General features: G+C 37.2%; 1 protein-coding gene and 1 long non-coding RNA gene across 7 annotated transcripts; one reads left to right on the top strand and one right to left on the bottom strand.

Moving 5' to 3' along the window:
* Positions 1-1,140: 1,140 nt before the first annotated feature.
* Positions 1,141-7,668, bottom strand: LOC135648608 (uncharacterized). 3 transcript variants are annotated; one of them, XR_010501015.1, is made up of 5 exons: positions 7,516-7,668; positions 6,969-7,426; positions 6,631-6,844; positions 1,740-1,864; positions 1,141-1,366 (listed from the first exon to the last, which is right to left on the bottom strand). It is a non-coding gene; the product is annotated as an uncharacterized LOC135648608 (long non-coding RNA). The 3 variants fall into 3 exon arrangements; XR_010501013.1 differs by having other exon boundaries at positions 1,141-1,864; positions 7,516-7,667; XR_010501014.1 differs by having other exon boundaries at positions 1,141-1,864; positions 6,969-7,423; positions 7,516-7,662.
* Positions 7,669-10,194: 2,526 nt separating this feature from the next.
* Positions 10,195-19,806, top strand: LOC135649923 (zinc finger CCCH domain-containing protein ZFN-like). Of its 4 annotated transcripts, none has more exons than XM_065168895.1 (7): positions 10,195-10,636; positions 11,399-11,553; positions 13,740-13,808; positions 14,804-14,923; positions 15,275-15,418; positions 16,881-17,198; positions 19,322-19,806. In XM_065168895.1, exons 1-7 carry the CDS (start codon positions 10,210-10,212, stop codon positions 19,607-19,609), a joined length of 1,521 nt encoding a protein of 506 aa, XP_065024967.1. In that variant the 5' UTR covers positions 10,195-10,209; the 3' UTR covers positions 19,610-19,806. The 4 variants fall into 4 exon arrangements, with proteins under 4 accessions (XP_065024967.1, XP_065024966.1, XP_065024964.1 ...); XM_065168894.1 differs by having other exon boundaries at positions 15,200-15,418; XM_065168892.1 differs by having other exon boundaries at positions 15,122-15,418; positions 16,887-17,198.
* The last annotated feature ends 222 nt before the right edge of the window (positions 19,807-20,028 follow it).

Raw genomic sequence — 20,028 nt, 5'->3', positions numbered from 1 at the left:
ACTTGGAAGTTCTATGGATACATATCTAAACATCAATATTCTAGGGCTTGATTCACTTTAGTGCCAGGTATTTGAGATGGTGCACCATACAAGCTAAGCACAGATAAATATTATTGGATGTAGAGTTCATGACACTTATCTAAAAGTTATCGATGCTCCAAATTGTTTCATGAAAAATGCTACTACGAAAAATCACTGTAACAAAATTCGAAAAAGAAATATAATTGACCCTTGCTTTATTTATTATCATAAAGCAGGAAACAAGAAGTCAAATACCATACAAAAATCATAAAGAAGAATTTCATGAAGCTTACTTTACTCGTGGTGACATACAATAACTAAGAGCCTTGCATTATTCACTGTTAGATTCAAGAAAAGCAAAGGCCAAGAGAAGTTCTAGAATTACAACAAAGCATAATTTCGTAAACTTGATATGAAAATATGAAATGATTACCAGAAAAAATCTTCATAATATTATGATTATCGAGACCATTCTTATGAAGCAAAACTACTATATTGTATCATTAATCTTTTCAGATTATAAGAAATGATATACCGTATTCCCAGACCTTCATTCACCTCATTACTTGTAATTTTGGGCCAAGCAGGTTAAAGAGAGCATGTAATTTAGAACATGCATCGTACATGATTGAAAATAAAAAAATATAATGGTAAATTTCACATGTCTCACCCACCTACTGTGTGAACAATTGACAAAAGGATACATCAAAAAATAGAAAATGCAGAAGGAAAAAAATAATTTCAAATGATTGTTGCCAATGCATGATGGGTAAGAATATATAGGAACAAAAGAGAAAGCAATAAGTAAAAATTGGACAGATTTAAATTATATTGCTGGACGGAATTACCTCAGTTGATGAAACCATTGCATGTTAAGGAACAAAGTTATAGAATGGTTCTTTTCAATGTGAAGCTTAAGATGTAAAAAAAACAAGTGGTATAACATGTCCTTCTCATCCCTTCTTGATATATCTAGCTGACTAGCACTGAACCGCTGTATAAATATCACTATTTCTCATGTTGATTGTATCTTTGTTACCAAGATAACTTCAACAATACTCTAAGTCATAGCATTATAGTATCAGTTTGCAAGCAATTTTTTTGTTAGCAGGACAAAAATTAATCAGAATACTACCAGTCCACTTCAAGAATAGTTGAACCAACTGTAGCATCATTAGATACATTTGTAAAGAAATAAATATAAATTAGTGGCACAAAATTGCATTGTTGAAAGCTGAAAGAGTCCTCCACTGATATAAACAAGAACTATAATTGGAGGAAACACTTCACTGTTCAAATGCTAATTCCTAGGAACATCTTCGGCTCAATTTGAATGGTTACAATTCTGAAAAAAATCATAGTAAGTGAAAATTTGAGGATTAGCAATACACTAAATGGTGTTTTTCTCTGTAGAAGTTACAGGAAATGAAGTGGATTTCTAATGTTTTCCTACTATCTGTGACATGCAGAAACTTTGTGACAAACTTCAGTTGGATTAGTTGAGTCAGATTCAAAAATCACTTAATTTGACTTGAATCTGACTCAGTCATATTACTTTCCATGTTGGATTGTCACTTTGTCTAGACCTCGATTTACAATGGATTGTATTAGGTACAATTGAAGGATAACGAGTAGGACCAACTTAAAGCAAATTATGCGTTCTTATTTTCAGAAAAAAATTAAGTAATATTAAGTAAAAGAACATCAAACTGACTCACCCTATTTCCTTGAAATGGGGTTCTACACTACCAAATTCAAATTTGCACATAAAGATGTCCTGCCGGCTTATGTTTGAAGTACATTGGTTCAGCATGAACTGTTGCTCAAGCCTCATTTAGCCAACCTAGAGCAGAAAACATCCTGAATTTAGGAACAATAAACCTCTACTATTCAAAATATAGCAGTAGTTTACCCAACTTCTTTACCTAAAGCCTTGAGAACTGTTAAAAGTAAGTTTGATTCAATTTTAAAGATAAATTGCTTTAAGATGGTTCAATCCCTAAAGGTTCTATCATAGCATTATATATATAAGAAAACCAATAAAAAAAGTTCAAGAGATCATTAAAAAACTTCCCTGACTTATCAGAGCTTGACTTCAAAGCAACCTGCCAAAAGTTACATTTGCACATTGCATATCCATGATGATTTGTATCAGCAGGTAGGGCGATAATTACACAGCAAACAATCATTATGGCCTCAAGTTACCACAAACCAAAGACATCCTGAACTTTGGAAAAACAAACCATCCAATTAAAAATCTACAGGCAGCATCGCACAAGACTCCAGTAATAATTTTCTATATTGTGAAAATATCAAAGAATGTTTTAATGATTCCTTTTTTCAGTTGTCACTCAACTTTGGACGTCTCTAATACCTGGTCTCAAAGTTATCATCGGCTTATTTATAATACAGGATAGTTACCTTATCTTGGTTCCAGAAATCTAAGCAATTCAGTTAAATAATGAACGAGAGATGATCCAGAGTGCTAGCTTGAATTTTGACGATTCTAACAGGAAAGAATTGTTAAGATTATAAACCACATATTCATAGCCAACAACAAAATGAACGCACTTGAGAACAATAATGGGTCATAAAAGTCATGATGTAGTTAGAAGATGGTCTCTGAAGTTTATGCAATCCTAAATTTATTAGGAGACCTGTTTTAAGTTGGACAGTGATGAATGCATATCATTATATGTAAAGAATTTTATCTCAAGTAGTTTAAATCATTTAAAAGACGCTTGGTTGTCTACGAATATGTTTCTAAAGGAAGATGTGAACTTCTGATAATCATAAAAATAATTGGTATATCATGAGACGGCTCCCCTCCTTGTACATTATAGCCATATTAACTGTCTCCCCAAGCAGTCTAGGTCATAAATTCTTTTCAAAATACTTTGGAAGAAAGGCTGTCTCAAAAAGACGTCTTTGGAAGACCAAATTTAAAGTGTCATGGAACCAACAATTTATTAGCACTCTTGCAACATTGTGCTACGAATTGAATAGCAAGACTTGTATTTTTCTAAAAATTGTGTATGATTAAAAATTTATGTGGGCTGTTGGACTCATAATTTCTTCCAATTGTTTATCAAATAAGTTGGGACAGTAGAGTAAAGTGCGAGTGATTGGCAGCTCAGCAATACTAGTTATATTAAATAAGGATATTCAGGGTTATTGTATAATTGTATAATGATGCTACTTATTTAATAGATATCTAATGCTTTGGATAGGTAAAAACTGGATTAACTATAGTACTTTGTTTATTCATGATGTTTTAGACAATTGTATTAAGTCATGTATGCTTTGCAAAGTTATGCATCATAGAGTCATCTTATTGCATCAATAGGATAGCTCAATATATGTCCACTTTAGTATTGGTCAACATTCCCGGACAGCAATTTTCAATATGTACCATTTGGCAGACAAGATTTGTATCTACACAAGACATTGTTGTTTGGGCATGTGATTTGGCTGACCATGCCTGAATATACCTAGAAATTTGGCAAGGAAAACTGGGCCTAGAAGAGGAAACATTCATGAAACCAAATTTGGGCATGCTTGGCCACATAATGGATGTGCGCTAGGAAGATCTTAGGCCAAGGAAAGAAAATATATGGCTTAACCATATTAGCACAACTCAGTGATAATTAAGAATAAAGGCCAGATGTAAATGATTATAGTATCAAGTTTTTGCGGGTGTCTTAGCTAGAGTAAACAAATAGAATCAGGATGGAAATAGTGTCAGTTTGACACACCTAGATGAAGGTTGCCTTTAGTGAAGCAAAGAGCCACCTCAAAAGAGAAGAAGAATATTTTTAATTTCATAGTGTGTTGAGCAATCAATTTCTTTTGGAGTATGTTTAATTTCATAGTGTGTGGAGCAATCAAATTTTTAATTTCTTCTATCTTATTAATAACTTTTAGTTATGCTTGTACTCCTTTTATTTCTACATCTAATGTCATAATTTTTTACCTTTTACTCCATTTTATTCTTAATTCGTGGATGTCAAATGGCCTAGGTAGTTACCACCTTGACAGACTATCACCTATTATAAAACATTTTTAGGACTAGTACATTAATGTATTTTAAACTGTAAAATGATCATGTGTTTTTGCATTGACATCTACAATTTATCAAATAGTGACACAATGTCATGGACATTCATGCAAATCTAGTATGGATCAATTTAACTAGTCCAAAATTTGCATTGAAAACAGAAATCAACCAAAAGTCTTGATGAATGAGACCAACTTACACAAGAAACTATATTTTTCCCATGCTGTGAAATTGATCAATTAAGATTTGCTCCTACTCGGATCCAACCTAGATTAGCTAATCCAATTGAGAATGATAAAGTAGAAGACAACTTGAATCATCTTAGACAATATTTTCTCTCATCTTATCACTAATGCAATAATTTTTATCCCATTTTTCCTTCTATCATCATCTCTAGCATATTGAAGTCAGAACAAATATTGATAACCCTTTGAAGCATTTATGATGGCTGTTTCTATGCCAATTTAGAGACATTTTGCTTTTAATTATGGAAAAACTACACAATCATACAAGAAAGTAGTTGCACTTTATTCTAGCCAGCCTGCTCTTATTTATTAAACAATTGTTTCTCAATCTCCTCCTCATTGATTATACAGTATACTATAAGTGTGCTACTTCCTATGTACATAAAGATTTCCATTTGACACCATCAATTTATAGCTGGTTTAATTTGATTGATCAAGCAAATGTGGACATGAATACTTATTCCAAAATTTTCCTTTCTGTTTGTGGATGAGTTTATTGGTATGAACAAAACATACCACAACTAAAGATAAGAACAATATAAAAACAAAAAAAGTGTTCATTAAAAAAAAACCAAATTACTTAGTGATTTGGTGCATTTGGATAGGAAAGAAATTTTCTATGGTGCCCATGCCATAGGATTCTTCCATGATACTGGGAGACAAAATTGTCCTCTTTCCTTTTTATGGTGCCCATGCCAAGGGAATTAAAACAAGTTCCACTAACAGATTTTTACAGAGATCAAAGGAGCTACTGGATATTAATTGATTGCTTGGATACTTCAAGACCATATTTTTTCTTTCAAAAACCCAACACATCTTTGTTTACTTGTTATCCTAATCTCTCTTAATACATACTTCTCTATTAATTTTTACAAGAAAAAGCTACAAGTACACATGCAAATATGTACGAGTGATAATTAATATTATTATATTATTTCTTAGACATGAATGCCTATCTCAAGAATTGTTTTATCAGGTTCTTATCATCCCAAAACGACCCATTTTGTTGTTGTTATTAATAAAGGTTTTTTGTACTATATTATTAACTTATTCTTTAATATGTTAAAATAGGCTATGATCAGTCAAGAAGAATCACAAACTCAAAATAATAGTGTATGCATTTGAAGTTCCTATATTGTCAAGATAATGTACAAACAAGCCATTCATGAGGAGTTGCCCATACATGCTAAAAACATGTGCTTTCCGGAAATCGAATGAATTCCTGTTAAATCAACAAAAACTAAGATCCTTGATCTTATGGAAAGGTTAAGATGAAACTCCAAATAAGAATGATTCAATCAGTGAAGACAAGGATCAAAACAGTCTTGCATCAATAAAAGAGAGACGTTGTTGAAGTTGCATCAAAACAGTCTTGCATCAATATGCAATATTGGTTAAGATGATTGGTCTTGAAACAACTTGTGTTGAAGTTCAACAAAGATGTTAAGCTTGCTCCCCCTACCTTCCCTTTCTTCTTATGAGGATACAACAATACAACCTACTTCACATGAAAAACATGGATGTATCTTATGTGCCTCTTGCAAAAACTTGATAAAAGCATTGCTAATTGATATTTTCTGTAAATGAAATTAGTCTTTTGATTGACCACATTGCAAATTGACCATATGTCCATCATCTGATGTAGTTGAAACTAAAAAAGGACATCTTTCCAGTATTCTAGGGGAAGAATGGACATGTGTTGTCCTCCATTTTCTGAACATATATAGACATCTACATACCAAGGTTTAGGCACATTTATACCCAAACATAAATCTTAGCTAGCAATCATCCTTTCTTGTAACCTAACTATTTAATATTTGGCTAACTAATCAGGAATACTATTTAATACTAGGATACCAATGGGATACCAAATCAGGAATACATTGTAACCTAACTATTCACTAACATGACTAAGCTTGAATGAAGAAAAATAAAAACCGAGTACTAAATTACCAGCATGTAAAGGAGCATAAGATTCATCAAACATCAACAAAGAGATATGATGGCCAATTATTTAATATTTGGCTAACATAGACACCCGTGCTTAAGACAATACAATAAATAAATCAAATATACTAAAAAAAGTAGAGAATAGCAAGTACTAAATTACCAGCAGGCAAAGCAACATAAGATTCATCAAACATCAACAAAGAGATTCGACGACCAACTATTTGATATCTGGCTAATTTAGGCATGCCTTTGCTTAAGACAATACAATAAATAATCACACATACTAAAAGAAAAGAAAAACAACATGGATTAGAGTGAATGAATGTATGGATGTAGCGTGAGGAAACCACAACGTACCTATCAGATGCAGCACTTCATCTCGACAAGGCCGACGGTAGGAATATGGGGCAAGAAGAAGCGATTGATGTTGGTGAGGCGAAACGGGGTGACAACGAGAAGGAGCACGCTAGTACTGGACCATGGCAGCCGGCATGGGCCTCGGACCGGCGTGCTCTCTCTCGTTGTCAACCAACAACGCTCATGCAAGCGCATCAACAAGAAACCCCATCATCTGCCAAGCCCACACCATCAGTCACAAACATCAGCAAAGTCCCATGTAAACATAAAAATAGTTCTCATCATCCTCTCGATGTGATTACCAGAAATCTCACAAAAAAGAAAGGAAGAGAACTTACAAACCGCAGTGTGATGTGGATACTTCTCCGAGATCCGTCCGCTCCAACGAGGTAGAATCTTCTAATAAGCTATACTACCAAAAATTAAAGCAAAATAATCTGAAAAATAGGAATAAGAAGAAGAAGAAGAATTCGAGATCCAAGGCAAATAAAGAGTCTTTCATCATCGGTAAGAAAACAAAGGAAGAGAACTCGATTAAACGCGCATCCTGGTTCCCCAAGGATCCACTCACACACGGTGAGATCAGGCAAGCAAGTTAAGACAACGAAACCCTTACTGGATCTGAAGGCAAGAAACTACCAGATCTCGAGCATCGTCCCAAGAATGGTGTGATCGAAACTAGAAACGAAGCGAAAGGGAGGAGAGATGGAGAGAGACAGAGGCGAAGCTTCCGGACGCGACCAAGCACACAACAGCAGCGATCTCTTTGCCCGCCCCTCCCTCGTTTCCTCGCCTTCTTCAAAACCATCCCATTGGAGAATAAATAAGTCTGATACGGAAAATAAGATAAAAATGGAAGAAAAAAAAAATGTTGCGAGAAAGTACTTGTTGAGGTGGAAATATCGGAATTATTGCAAGAGGAAAAGGACGATAAAACGGCATCAAACCGTTCCATTGCTGATTGCCGGTACGCCTCTCTAAACCGTCCTCTTTCTCGTCACCGCCCAGCATTCGCTCCTCGCCTTACCCCGTCCATAACCACCTCCCTGGCACGTGAGCCTTGACCCTTTTACCCGGTAGTGAGGTTGTGTCGGGAGCGAAGGACGGAGCACCGTACCTAGCCAATCAGATGTCGAAACGTGTACCCGAAGGAAGGGTGAGCGTTCTATGATTCGCGAGAATGCCACCGCGTCGGTCTCCGAACTCCGGCGCCCCTTCCCGAGCGGAGAGATCGAGACTTTTTTATGGACTGCGAAGGACGGGGCTGCCCTTTTCCTCTTCGGAGCGACGCCACTTGCGCCGCGGTCGTATTCGAGACCATGACGCAGCGTACGTTTTGTCCCTTTCCCCGCCCTTCCTGGCTTGCATCTCGTTCAAACCGCGACAAAAACATGGGAGGCGCGATGAAGGTTTTCCGGGCGAGGGGGCCTCTGATGGAGCTGTCGCGTGGGACACACCACGCGCAGTCGATGGGGAGGCTACTTCACCCAGGGAACTTTACAGGGGTGATTCGGTTGAACTGATAGCGCGAGCGTGGTGAAGGACGAGCACCGTGGTTCGTGCATAGAACGTCATTGGCAGGTCCCGCGTTACTCCCGAACCTACCTGTGTCATCACTAGAGGAGGTTTCGGGGTCCACCAGCTCAGGGTTGGGGACCTGTGGCGAGGGGTCTTTTCATGTGTCTGTGGGAGCGTCTCAGTTTTGTGGCTGCGACTTGGCGCGAACACGAAAGCAGCGCAGGGTACCGACGGGTGGCGTGGTCCGGATCAAGCAATCATCAGGACGGTGCAAAATCAGCGACATGAACGGTCGTGATGCACGGATCGTATCGCGTTCTCGGCACTTTATTTTTCGACACGTAAGATGGCTAGCAAGTAGGAATCGGTGAAGCTGGATAATAAAATAATAACAATAATATCATTATTAACAATAGTAACACAAAAAATTACACCAACAAATACGTATGGATGTCTACAACGTAAGCGACGGACGCCATGTGTAGACATCCATACGTAAATGGTAGTCTTCTCTTTGTAGTTCGTACCGTTACAAAAATACGAAAATGTATAAAATATTCACTCTATTATTACACCAACTTCACGTCTATATGGTGCTAGCTACATCATAACATATTCTGATATAGTATAAAATGAAATTAAAGTTTTCCATAGGTATATACACTAACAAAAAAGAAAAGAAAATTGTGACACTAAGGAGATGGGAAAAAGATAGAAGGAGACAGAGATGCATAAGTAGTTTTCTCACTTTAAATTATTCTAATTTTATTCTCTATTATATACATATTTATGAAGTTCACTCTCTAACTAATATAATTTGATATGAGCATCACATGAGATGACTAGATAGCAAAATTATTATTATTAATTATATTTTAGATTTAATTTGTTATTTATATATAAAAAATAGTTTAAAAAAATCATGATATTTAGCATGTTTGTTTCTTTAATCATTTATTTTTTCTTTTTTATATTACAAGTATATATATAGAAAAGAAAGTCAACCCAAAAATTCTTAATTTAAGATAAAATTTTGTTTTGGCATATTAAGTGATCCAATACCTTCACCATATCAACTCTCTCACGAACCTGACATTTTGGTGGGGCCGCAGCTGACGTGTGATTCTTCGGGTGGCGTCTGTGGGTACTAAAACATCACGGAAGGACGCATGCGGTTGGTTGTTACGCTTCCTTGTCAAAAGTACTAGCTTCATATCGGGCCCCACCCTCCATCCACCCTACCGAGCGTCGCACCCCACCTAACGGCGAAGCCGAGCCACGCCCGAGCCCCGGAAATATCACACACACAACGCCGTCGAGGGTGCCCAACCTGCGATCGCAAAACCCAGCAAAGCCCGTCCCGCACCCATGTCTTCACCCCTGACCCACACCTCCCACCACGTTGGAGCGTTCGCCCCCGGGGCCCAGTCATCATCATGGAGGGCGCCCCGTGGTTGGTGCCGATGCTCGTAGGTGGGGTTGGCGGATCCCTTTAAGAAAAAGCAGAGAAAAGCGCACGGAAAGTCCACTGGCGCGTATCCAAATTGCCACACGTGGCGCTCCTTGAACCGTTCTTTCAACCCCCACTGCCTCCCAACGAAGGCTCGAAATCGCCCACTTTTCGTCCGTTCCCTCGCAGACTTACTTACGCGGAACGTGCTCCGTCTCACCGGTCATCTGGATCAAGATCATATGAACGGTGATCAAATCGTCGATAACTGGGACGATCGTGCAATAGCGCGCACGGGAGGGGCGTTTCCTTCAAATGGCTGTTCGGACCGCCACCGACCGACTTCCTCTCCTTTGTTCCCCTCACTCGCGGGTGATGCTTAAACAAAGCCTTTCCCAGTACTGCTTTCCCGTCCAACCGTCGAAGGAGGGAAAGCAGCTACGTGGCAGCTCTTAAGTCTCCGCGAGTTACGATACCGCTCACTTCATGACAGTCTTGTTCGCAGCTAATATATTAGACGCAGTTAAGAGCGCATGTATGTCTGACCGCAGCATCACGCTTCGTGGATTTGACGGCCTCGATCGTTTATGTGGAGAAATCAAGGCGTGTAAATGAGCACATGCGATGGGAAGTTCTGCGAGGAATCGGTGTCGGTTACAGTAACGGTTTCCTTCGCGGGTCCGTTAACTCGATCGCTGGATCGCGCGGGGGTAAAAAGAGAGAGAAAGGGGGAAATCGAATGGCTGGCTGTTATTCCTCTCCTCGTTTGTGGAGAGGAGAGCGTTTCCCCTCCTCCTCCTCCGCTTCGTCCTCTCGATCTCGCTGCCACCTTGCCTGGCCTCTGTGCCACCCTTCTCCGTCTCGTCCCCGGCCTCTTCGGTGATCGCAGGTGCCGGAGTCTGAGGTGGATCAGCGGAGGGAATGGGCGTTCCTGCGGCGATGATCTGGTGATGGCGGGAGATGGATGGAGCACGAGGGCACCCGCCAGGACCGTGACGGAGGGGCCGTCGTTGTCGTCGCAGCCCGGAACTGATGAAGGTACGGATTAGGGTTTCTTTGATCCTGGAACACCGTAGCAACGCTGCGACTTGTCGTACTTTTGGGTATTTCCATACGATGGATGAGAGAACTGGGATGTTGATTGTGGACATTGAGCTCTAGTTCCGGTCTTTATTGTTTCTTGCGCAAGGATCGGTGAATCGAGACGTTTCTATAGGTCCAAATTGGAAACTTTTAATTTTTCTGCATAGAGAGACTCCTTTTTAATTATAAGTTCGTTAGTTTGATCGAGACGACTCTCGTTTGATGATTTATGATGCTTCTGTTTCGGCTTTCTATTCAAATCCTAAATAGTGGTATATGATCTTGCATTTATGTGTTAGGATTATTCTAACATTCGTTTGGCATCTGCCTTTTACTGTTCTGTTCGTGTTTTGTTTTGGTGATCTGACGGCGCAATCCATGACTTACGTAACAATCAGATTTTTGAAACCAACAGTGTAAGTTTTGCTTGGCCATAGCGTTGGAACCAATTTCTTAGTGAATGTTGGAACGGCCAGGTATATGTGTAAGCATCTAGGTTGACATCTTTCCTCAGTTGTTATTATTGTTGTCTTGTCTACTGACAAATGTCCTGCAGTATGCATCATAATGATTTCGGCTCTGTTTTTTCTTTTTTCCTTCTTATTGACCATTTTGCAGATTTCTAACTGTTAGCAAAATTTTCTGCATCTAGTCTCTTAAGTTGTTATCAAACATAAGAAAGCAATCTAAAACCTGGAATCTTTTATAATGTTGCAGAAGCAATGTGGAAAAGGATGAGAGAAAGTGATTCCATGGAAACTGGACCCTATCCTGAACGGCCAGGAGAGCCAGACTGTGCTTATTACATCAGGACTGGCCTTTGCAGATTTGGGAGGACTTGCAAATTTAATCATCCTCCTAACAGGATGTTGGTAATGAAGATTCCTGTGCAATTACATATATTGGATTCTGCAATGATACAAAAACATTCCTATTCTTCCATTTCAACTGCTCATATACTTTTGAAGCATAACATCATGTGTAACTGCCAAGTCAGAAAAAGTAGCGTGGCTGTATGTTATTTCATTACTTCTGTGACCCTGATCTTTGTCACTTTAACTTTGTAAGAATGCCCATGCTTTTTATACATTGAATGGAATTTATGTTCTTAATATAAGTCTGGCTAATTACCAATTAGATGCCTTCATTCTGAAAAGCATATTGGATGGAATTTACGTTCTTAATTGAATTCTGATCCTTCATCGGCTATTAGATGTCTTTATTCTGAAACATGCTTTACAGAGTAGCTTCTGCTCTGTTTGAAAGTTCTTTCAAGTTAGGTTGTATGATTTGGTAGCTATTCCTTGCTTAAGATTTGATTGTTTTATTGTTTTATTTGGCTCAGTTTTCGATCATTCTCATTGCATGAGTTTGATTGATTAGATAAATAGAAATTTTGGAAAATTTTGCTCTATCAACTTCAATCTATATGCAATCTAGCTTCATGATCTACTATAACTTTGAGAAAAAATAATATTTTGTTTCTGATGCACTTAGCTTCTGAATTTTGTTGTCTACTTCTACTTTTTTTTTTTTTTTATGGTGTCCACTTTGGAACTTAGACACCCCCTTTAACTGTATTAGCAAGTTTTTGCCCCCCTTTATGGTGATGGTGGTTTGTTGGAATAAAAAGAAAAGAGTCAATTGAATGATAAATAAATCCAACCAGAAGTTATTTGGTTTTATGACTCTGTAATGTAACTAACCCTCGCCATGTACATTTACTGTGGGAAGAAATGTATTCATGAATATATTTGTGGCACTAAATATGTGCTAAATGTGGTTTTCCAACATACTCTCTTTTTTTAAGCTTCAATATCGTTGCTAGGTGAAGCCTTCAGTCACGCTGTGTATGGATCAATATTTTCGTCTTAATATTTGCATCCTTGTGATAACAAGACCTTCATCACAAATGCTATGGTTGTGTCTGCCATCATCCAGGAAAAACAAAAAAACAAAAAACTGTCGAGTGTCCAATAGTCAAACACAGATGTGTGACTTCAACACCACTCATTACCACTAAGATGTTGACCAAAAAGAATATCCAGAAATTGTTGTGTCCCTTGCTTATTTCACTCATAGACTGATACTGAGTACATGTCAAAGTTATTATTCTCTCAAATCAATAAAATATTGTTATTTAAGCCATAGGAGAACTCATAATTAATGCTACATGTCAACTTTATACGAGCTTATATTGTGGATTTTAGATTTTAATCGAAAATCTCAGGCACGCCTCTGATGAGAGTTTCATGTCAAGATGCATTGATCACAAGAGGTTAGACGTGTGCAAACTCTAGTTATAATATCTATCATGGCATCCTGACCTTTTCCAATTAACATTAGAAGTTTGGCATTTTCTAGACTAACTATAGTATAAACAGTGTGCATTGAGAGAAGTCAATTTTAGTCTTAAGAGGAAAGTTGATGAGCATAATCATTAATTGTTATAATGGTTGCAGCAACTGAATCGCAGTACTACCAGTATGCAGGAGAACAAGATCAATGATTGCCTTAATGGTGGCTGGTGTGGTAAGTGCCGCCGGCTAGGCAATACGTGTAATACAACATTTAATAATCCATACTGGGTAGCATGATACTTGCTATTGAAAAGCCGATGCTTAGATCCACAGTTTGACTTTGTTTTTTCTCCCCTTCTGTTCTTATTGAGAAACACTAAGAAGCAATAGTTGCCTCCCTTGTTTATGTAACCAATATTGGACTGATTGATGATAGGTGAACCTTTGTGCATTACCGTCATTTTTAGTTGTTGCCAGTTCCTCTAGCAGTAGATGATTTTAAATCTAGTATTTTCCTTGGATCTTCTGCACTTTGACTTCTTACACCTAGAAGGGTTGCTGCATATCTGTGTGTTTCGTGATTAAAATTCTTTAAGTTGTCTGGATTATTGGCAATTATTCATGGTTAATTCACAATTCCTTTAAAAAACCTTTTTTCATTTTGTTGTTTCTTTTCTACTTTCATGTTTTATTAATGCTCCTACTTAATAAAGTTCTAGCAGACTTGATGATTTTAATTAGATCCTGTCATATCTCAGGCTGTTGCTGCTGCTGCTGCAAGAATCAGGGGAGGGTACCCTGAACGAGTTGGCCAACCTGAATGTCAGGTGACTCTTTGTTTATAACATTGAGAGTTCTTTTTTTTTAATATTTTATGTACATAGTGTAAGTGAAGTATAGTATCAAAAATCAGTGATTGGTATTAAGTTGTATTGTTTTTCCTTGTTTATATTGACTAATATGAAATTAGTTTCTACTTTGATTAGATGTAGTGTATTTAAATTTTGGGTCAAAAAAATATGGATTCATTATATGCCTTTATTTTTGCATTGTCTTGTTCCTTGTAGCTTCTGAATTACAAAGTGTTTATTATTTGGATGCCTTATAATTGTTTTTTTTCTCTTTTCACAAGGCATTTACTAGGAAGTTGCATTTGTATACATCTACTGCCTTTATTACTTCCTATTTGGAGTCAGCCACATGTATCTTTTTAGATATTTAGTTCTTTTACAATCAACATCTTCAGTTAATCAAGGGATGCTGGATCCTCACTATATAGACCAAGTTTTCTTTGGGGGTCCTCTCCCATTTATTTCTAGATTGAATTATCTCGTCTTTCCTTATGAAATCCTTGTGAAACCACCTAAAGTATAAAGTTGGAATTCTAATACTCATGATTTGTCATAGTACAAAAACATAGGTAATTTGTTGTTTGGTCAGTGTCAAGTAAATAACATCAAAGAAACTTATTTTTTTAAGAAGTAAGTTGAAGCCTGAATTACGTCATCTGTTGAATGGAACCTGTTATTGCTGGTGTTTCCCAGATCTGTTTGGGACTTGTAGTTGTCTTACCTTCTGCTATTATTCATCATTTATTTATTGTTTGCTATGATGTGATTTTTTGTAAGCTTCTTTCACTTTCTTATTGAATGAAGTTGATGGGTTGACGGTGGACTTTTTCGCTAAAAAGAAAAGAACTCTTTTATGTTTACCTTCTTTGTTTTTGTACCGTGTTAATGAGAGGGAAATTTGAGTTTCTTTGATTGTTCCATCGTATTAGGGCTTAATGTCCTTGTAACATTTTCTTTCTACTCTTTTTCAGTACTATTTGAAGACAGGAACATGCAAATTTGGAGCTATATGCAAGTTCCATCACCCCAAAGAGAAGGCTGGAATTGCTGGACGAGTTCAGTTAAATATTTTAGGCTACCCATTGCGACTGGTTTGTGCTTTATCTGGTTTTCCTTTTTTCTGCTATAATAGGATTTGTTAGCACTTAGCACCAAGTTAGAGTATGATTAAATATTAACTATACATCAGCTTTTTTTGGTATTTTTGCTCTTTCATTTTTTTCTTTCTTTTTTGTTTGCTTGTTTGTTAATTGGACCATTGCATGATAGTTTACAATTTTGAATCATAGAATGAGAAGGATTGTGCATATTATATAAGAACCGGAGAGTGTAAGTTCGGGGGTACATGTAAATTTCACCATCCACAGCCGTCTAATGCAGTAGTTGCTCTACGTGGTTCTCCTGTTTATCCTGCTGTACATTCCCCAACAACTCCTGGTCAGCAAACTTATCCTGCGGAGATGACAAACTGGACCTTATCAAGATCTTCTTTTATTCCTAGCCCTCGATGGCAAGCTTCTTCAAGTTACGCTCAGTTGATTCTTCCTCAGGGTGTGGTCCAAGTACCTGGTTGGACTTCTTACTCTGTAAGTCTTGTACTTTATTTTTGCCTATATTAATTTTAAGTTGCAGTTATTCAAAATAAAAAAAACTTTAGATTTTAATCTGATTATTTAGGGTATAAGTCCTTGCATATGTGCTTTTTATGTGGATTTTGATGTTAATTTGAAATCTTTTCTTTCTGCAAATTTATACATTATGAGATTCATATGAATATGAATAAATACACAAGGACAAGTTCATTGAGCTTACTGTTATTATCTTTTGGTATGAACCTTACATGATTTTAAAGGAGATTTGTCTCCTCCTTTAGTGTTGCTCTTGTGCTAGGTCGTATCATTTACGACCATGAAGTGTTTTTATGAACCTCCTGTACTGGAGATTTGTTCTTTGGAAAATGGAAGAGAGAAAATGCACAACCAAGAATGTTGTCAACTCATATTTCATAATAAGGATTGCCTTCTCAAGTGCCAATGCCATAGTACTCTCTATTCAGATCATAAAGGTACCAGTAGGGTTCATTGTCAACACATGGCATGACAGATGTGTGCTGGCAGCACATTGAAAAAGAAAAACCCTGGAATCATTTACTAAGAATATTAAAAAAACCCAAAAAGAAAAAGAAAACTATTGAATTTCTGTCACAATGTACAGCTGCTAGAGGATGTTTCAATGTGATAGAACTTAAAAGAGTCTGTCTTATCCTTTTTTCCTCTTCTGGTCATTCATGTTGCTCTGGGGTTGAAGTTTTTGGGTCCCTTCAATCAACATCCAAGCATTAAAAGACTGTTGCATCACAAACCAGCAGACCGGTTCAGTTCTTGATTTAGGTGCGTGGTTTAATGAGTCCTTTTGATTGAAACCATGAAAATTTGTATTTTCACTGAGAATAGGGCAGTCTGCTTACTGGTCTAGGCTCAGAGTGGTATGTACCACCTGGCACAAATGAAAGAGATTTGATTTGCATGTATTAGGTTCAGAATTGATTTGTTTTCATTCTTTTCTACCATATGTTTTATTGTCTTATGAATATACTTTTTCTTGCTCTAGCTATAGATCAACTTATCTTTGGAGGGTCAGAAGGTGTTGATTTCACCATGTTTAATATTTTGTTGTGCTCAGCATATTTGAGATTCCACTCTTTTGGTAAGACATATATCGACTGCATTTAGCACTATTTTTGTCTGTCTCTTTATATCCTGTTCCCGTGCAATACAGTAATTAAGTTGTGAAAATACTTTTGCTAATACTGCAAGATGGGGGTACACAGAATTAATAGAAAAAAATGTTTCCTTTCTAACTTATGATTTTAGTTCTGATTAATTTTGGATATGTCGTGATTGCTAGTTGTGCTTGGAAGAATGGACATCCCTGAAAACCTCACATCAATATTTTCTTAATATTCTGATTTATTATAACTTTTTGTATGAGAGAGGTATATTAAGCTGTTATCATTTCTATCATGATTATTGATTGATGTCCTTGCAGGGACAGCTGGGTTCATCTCCGGAAAGTCAGCGAACAACAAGAACTGCTCAGTTTTATGGTCCCTCACAGCAAGGTGAGACAAGCATTGGAGCTCAAGGGAAATTTCCATCTTACCGGCCAGGTTCTGCTCCTATGGGACTGTATGCAGTCCCAGGAGAGAACATATTTCCGGAGAGGCCTGGCCAACCTGAATGCCAGTTCTACATGAAGACTGGAGACTGTAAGTTTGGTGCCGTCTGCAAGTTCCATCACCCCAAGGAGAGACTAGTTCCAGTTCCAAATTGTGTCTTAAGTCCATTGGGCCTTCCATTACGTCCAGTAAGTTTATTCATTGAATCTCTTTTGATCAATAATCCATTCATGTTTAGGATCAGCTTTGCACCTTACACCACTTTGGTCCTCTAATTGAATTTACTTTTTAACACTGAGTGGTTATGTTTGATAAATTAGCAAATCTTTAGAACTTCTTTATTAACTTTGTTGAAAGAATTTTCTGTGTTGATTATTCTGATCTTTAGATATCAATCTTGATTTTTATTCAAGAACATCGTGGTTTTAGTTTCTCATGTGTATCGATCAAGGACAATGTGTACCTGTAAACTCTAAAGCATTATGTTATGCAGTCACCTTTTTAGCATACTATCATTTTTCATCGGACAAGCACCATAAGTTTTTGAGAGAATACACCGTTGAGAAGAAATTCTACCATCTAAAAACAATGAAAAAAAAGGTATTCACACAAAGTAGGATGAATTCAAATTGCTGAGGACAGTGCTTTTTTGATGGCTCCAAGGGGCTCTTGTCAGAAGATAGAGGGTATTAATGGCCAAGATGAGTTATTAAATTTTTATTCCAGCTTCTTAAATGCATTAGTGATTTGTAACCTCTCTGACACCACATAAGAAATTTAATTTATTTTTTTGAGTTGCATCATTGCAACTATTGATATGGATTGTTATCATAAGTTGATTGGTCTACTGAAGACTGTTATATTGATTGTATTTTCCTAATTTAGTATAGCATGCTATGTTGGACCAACCTTTGATGGCAGCTGGTGATGCCATATTAAGATTGCTCCATCATGACCTCAGTGTCAAGGGTCGATTTATGGAGATGGTTTTTAATATATGCACCCTATCAGTATGAAAACATTCTCATGGGAAAATTTTGCAAGTTGAAAGGAAAGAAGTGACTAGGTTGACTTTATCAGGAGAGAGAAATAGGAATACCAACAAGAGGATTTTCAAGCTAGACTAAACACAGAGAAGATCAAACTTGAGTTATATTAGAAATGGAGCTACTACCTATTTAACCATGACTACCTATTTCTTTCTAGCGTAGAAGAAAATGAAGAGCTCTGTGAAAAAATGCTTAGATGTGATGTCTACTGGAGACCACACAAATGATTTCTTTTGTATACAATGACTAGTGTTAATGAAACTTTATTCTGCATGCTACATGGTTTAAACATGCGCGCTAGGCAGATTTTTCTTGAAATCAGAGATATTAAAGGGCAACTTTATACTTAAATGGTCCAAGGAGAACATGGTTACCTCAGATTTCCTCTTTCCTCTTGTTTTGGAATTTCTTGTCTTATATACAGCCGTAAACTTAGCCTTCAATGGTTGGAGCTAAAATTCGGTTGTCCCTCCACTTGAAACTTAGCATGATGAAATAAAATGAACAAGTTAATTTACTATTATGCCATATGTTCATGTTGCTTTCCAGCCTCGTGAATTTTTCTTTTCACTAATGGATAGGTAAACTTTTAACAATCTGTCAAATCTTGATAAAAATATTCACAGATTTCATATTAATTACTTCATCATATTTTAATTTTAGCGCTACAAAAGGGCAATACTTTATTCTTTTAGTACCTTTTATCTCTCTTTTTAAATTTCTCTTTTTAGTCAATCCCTGAAGTACTCATTGCATCGAAGATTTATCCTTCTTTGTACTTGAAAGATTTATGTATCTCCCATTAAAATTTTCACTTGATTTATAAGATTTCTAGTATATTATTCCAAGGGATCAAAGGGGTAATCTAGTTCTTTAGATCTTGACTGGACCCAGTGGAGCTTTGTTGGAGCGATTAGATGTGGCTGTTTGAAAAATCGAGTCAAAACTGTTGAAACTTTATTTTAGAGAATAATGGATAAGCATTAGAAGTAGAATATCAGAAATACTGGTTCACAATCTGATCTCTCATTTCATGGAGTATAAGATCAAATTTCGACTATTATTTCCCTAGTTACCTTAGCCATAAAATTAAACCCGGTCTTTTAGGCACCATATACACAAATATATCAAGAGCTTGAGAGATTTCTATGGACATATGGCACATTTCTATTAGGATACTTTTGCTCTATATTATAATTTCAATCTTTTTTTCCCTTCTATAGTATATGGATGACTGCTGAAGATGTCTATAATTTTAACAGGGAGAGCCCGTATGTGTTTTTTATTCTCGCTATGGGATCTGCAAATTTGGTCCTAACTGCAAGTTCGACCATCCCATGGGTACTTTCGCATATGGTGTTTCAGCATCCTCCGCCACCGGAGTTCCAACCGCTTGGCACCTACTGGGATCCTCATTGGAGCCTCCTACTCTGGCACCACCACCATCCCAAGGGACCGCAAATGGCAGCTCAGGAGCATCAAGACGGATATCGATATCGGAATCTCGGCACACAGCTGCTGGGGATGAGAATGAAGAGGCAGAGTCGTAGCCGGTTCCTGAACAAGCATTTGCAGGCTCCTTTTTTTCTCATTCAGCTACCCTGGATAAGTCCGTAACATCCAGCTTCCATGGCTGGAGATGTACAGTCCTTTTGTTGTCAGCTGAAAATTTTTCACCCGAAGATGTATCCACTTGGTGGCAAACAAGAATTGCCCTATTTAAATACGCCTCATCTCATAAGCTTCAGTTATGTGCCATCGTGGGGAATGTGAAATGCCCCTTCACATTGGATGTTTTATTCGCTTCCTCCTGGTGTGGCTTCTTCCCCACTTTTGCATTCGCAGAGTGCTCTTTTTCTGGCTTCTTTTAATTTCTCCATCTTAAATTATCACTTTTTACCACATCTCTTTGACGTTATGTTATATATTGTTCATAACAGTTTATTTGTTGCATCCAAAATATGTTTAT

This window comes from Musa acuminata, chromosome BXJ3-9, assembly GCF_036884655.1.
Source record: "Musa acuminata AAA Group cultivar baxijiao chromosome BXJ3-9, Cavendish_Baxijiao_AAA, whole genome shotgun sequence".
Taxonomy (NCBI): domain Eukaryota; kingdom Viridiplantae; phylum Streptophyta; class Magnoliopsida; order Zingiberales; family Musaceae; genus Musa; species Musa acuminata.
Note: the sequence above shows the minus strand (reverse complement) of the source record. Positions and strands in the feature narration are given on the sequence as shown.

Coding starts and splice junctions, on each gene's coding strand:
- LOC135649923 (XM_065168891.1), top strand. CDS start 10,210: ATGAGCACATGCGATGGGAAGTTCTGCGAGGAATCGGTGTCGGTTACA. Junction 13,809..14,803: donor TTGGCCAACCTGAATGTCAG/GTGACTCTTTGT, acceptor ACTCTTTTTCAG/TACTATTTGAAGACAGGAAC. Junction 17,199..19,321: donor TGGGCCTTCCATTACGTCCA/GTAAGTTTATTC, acceptor TAATTTTAACAG/GGAGAGCCCGTATGTGTTTT.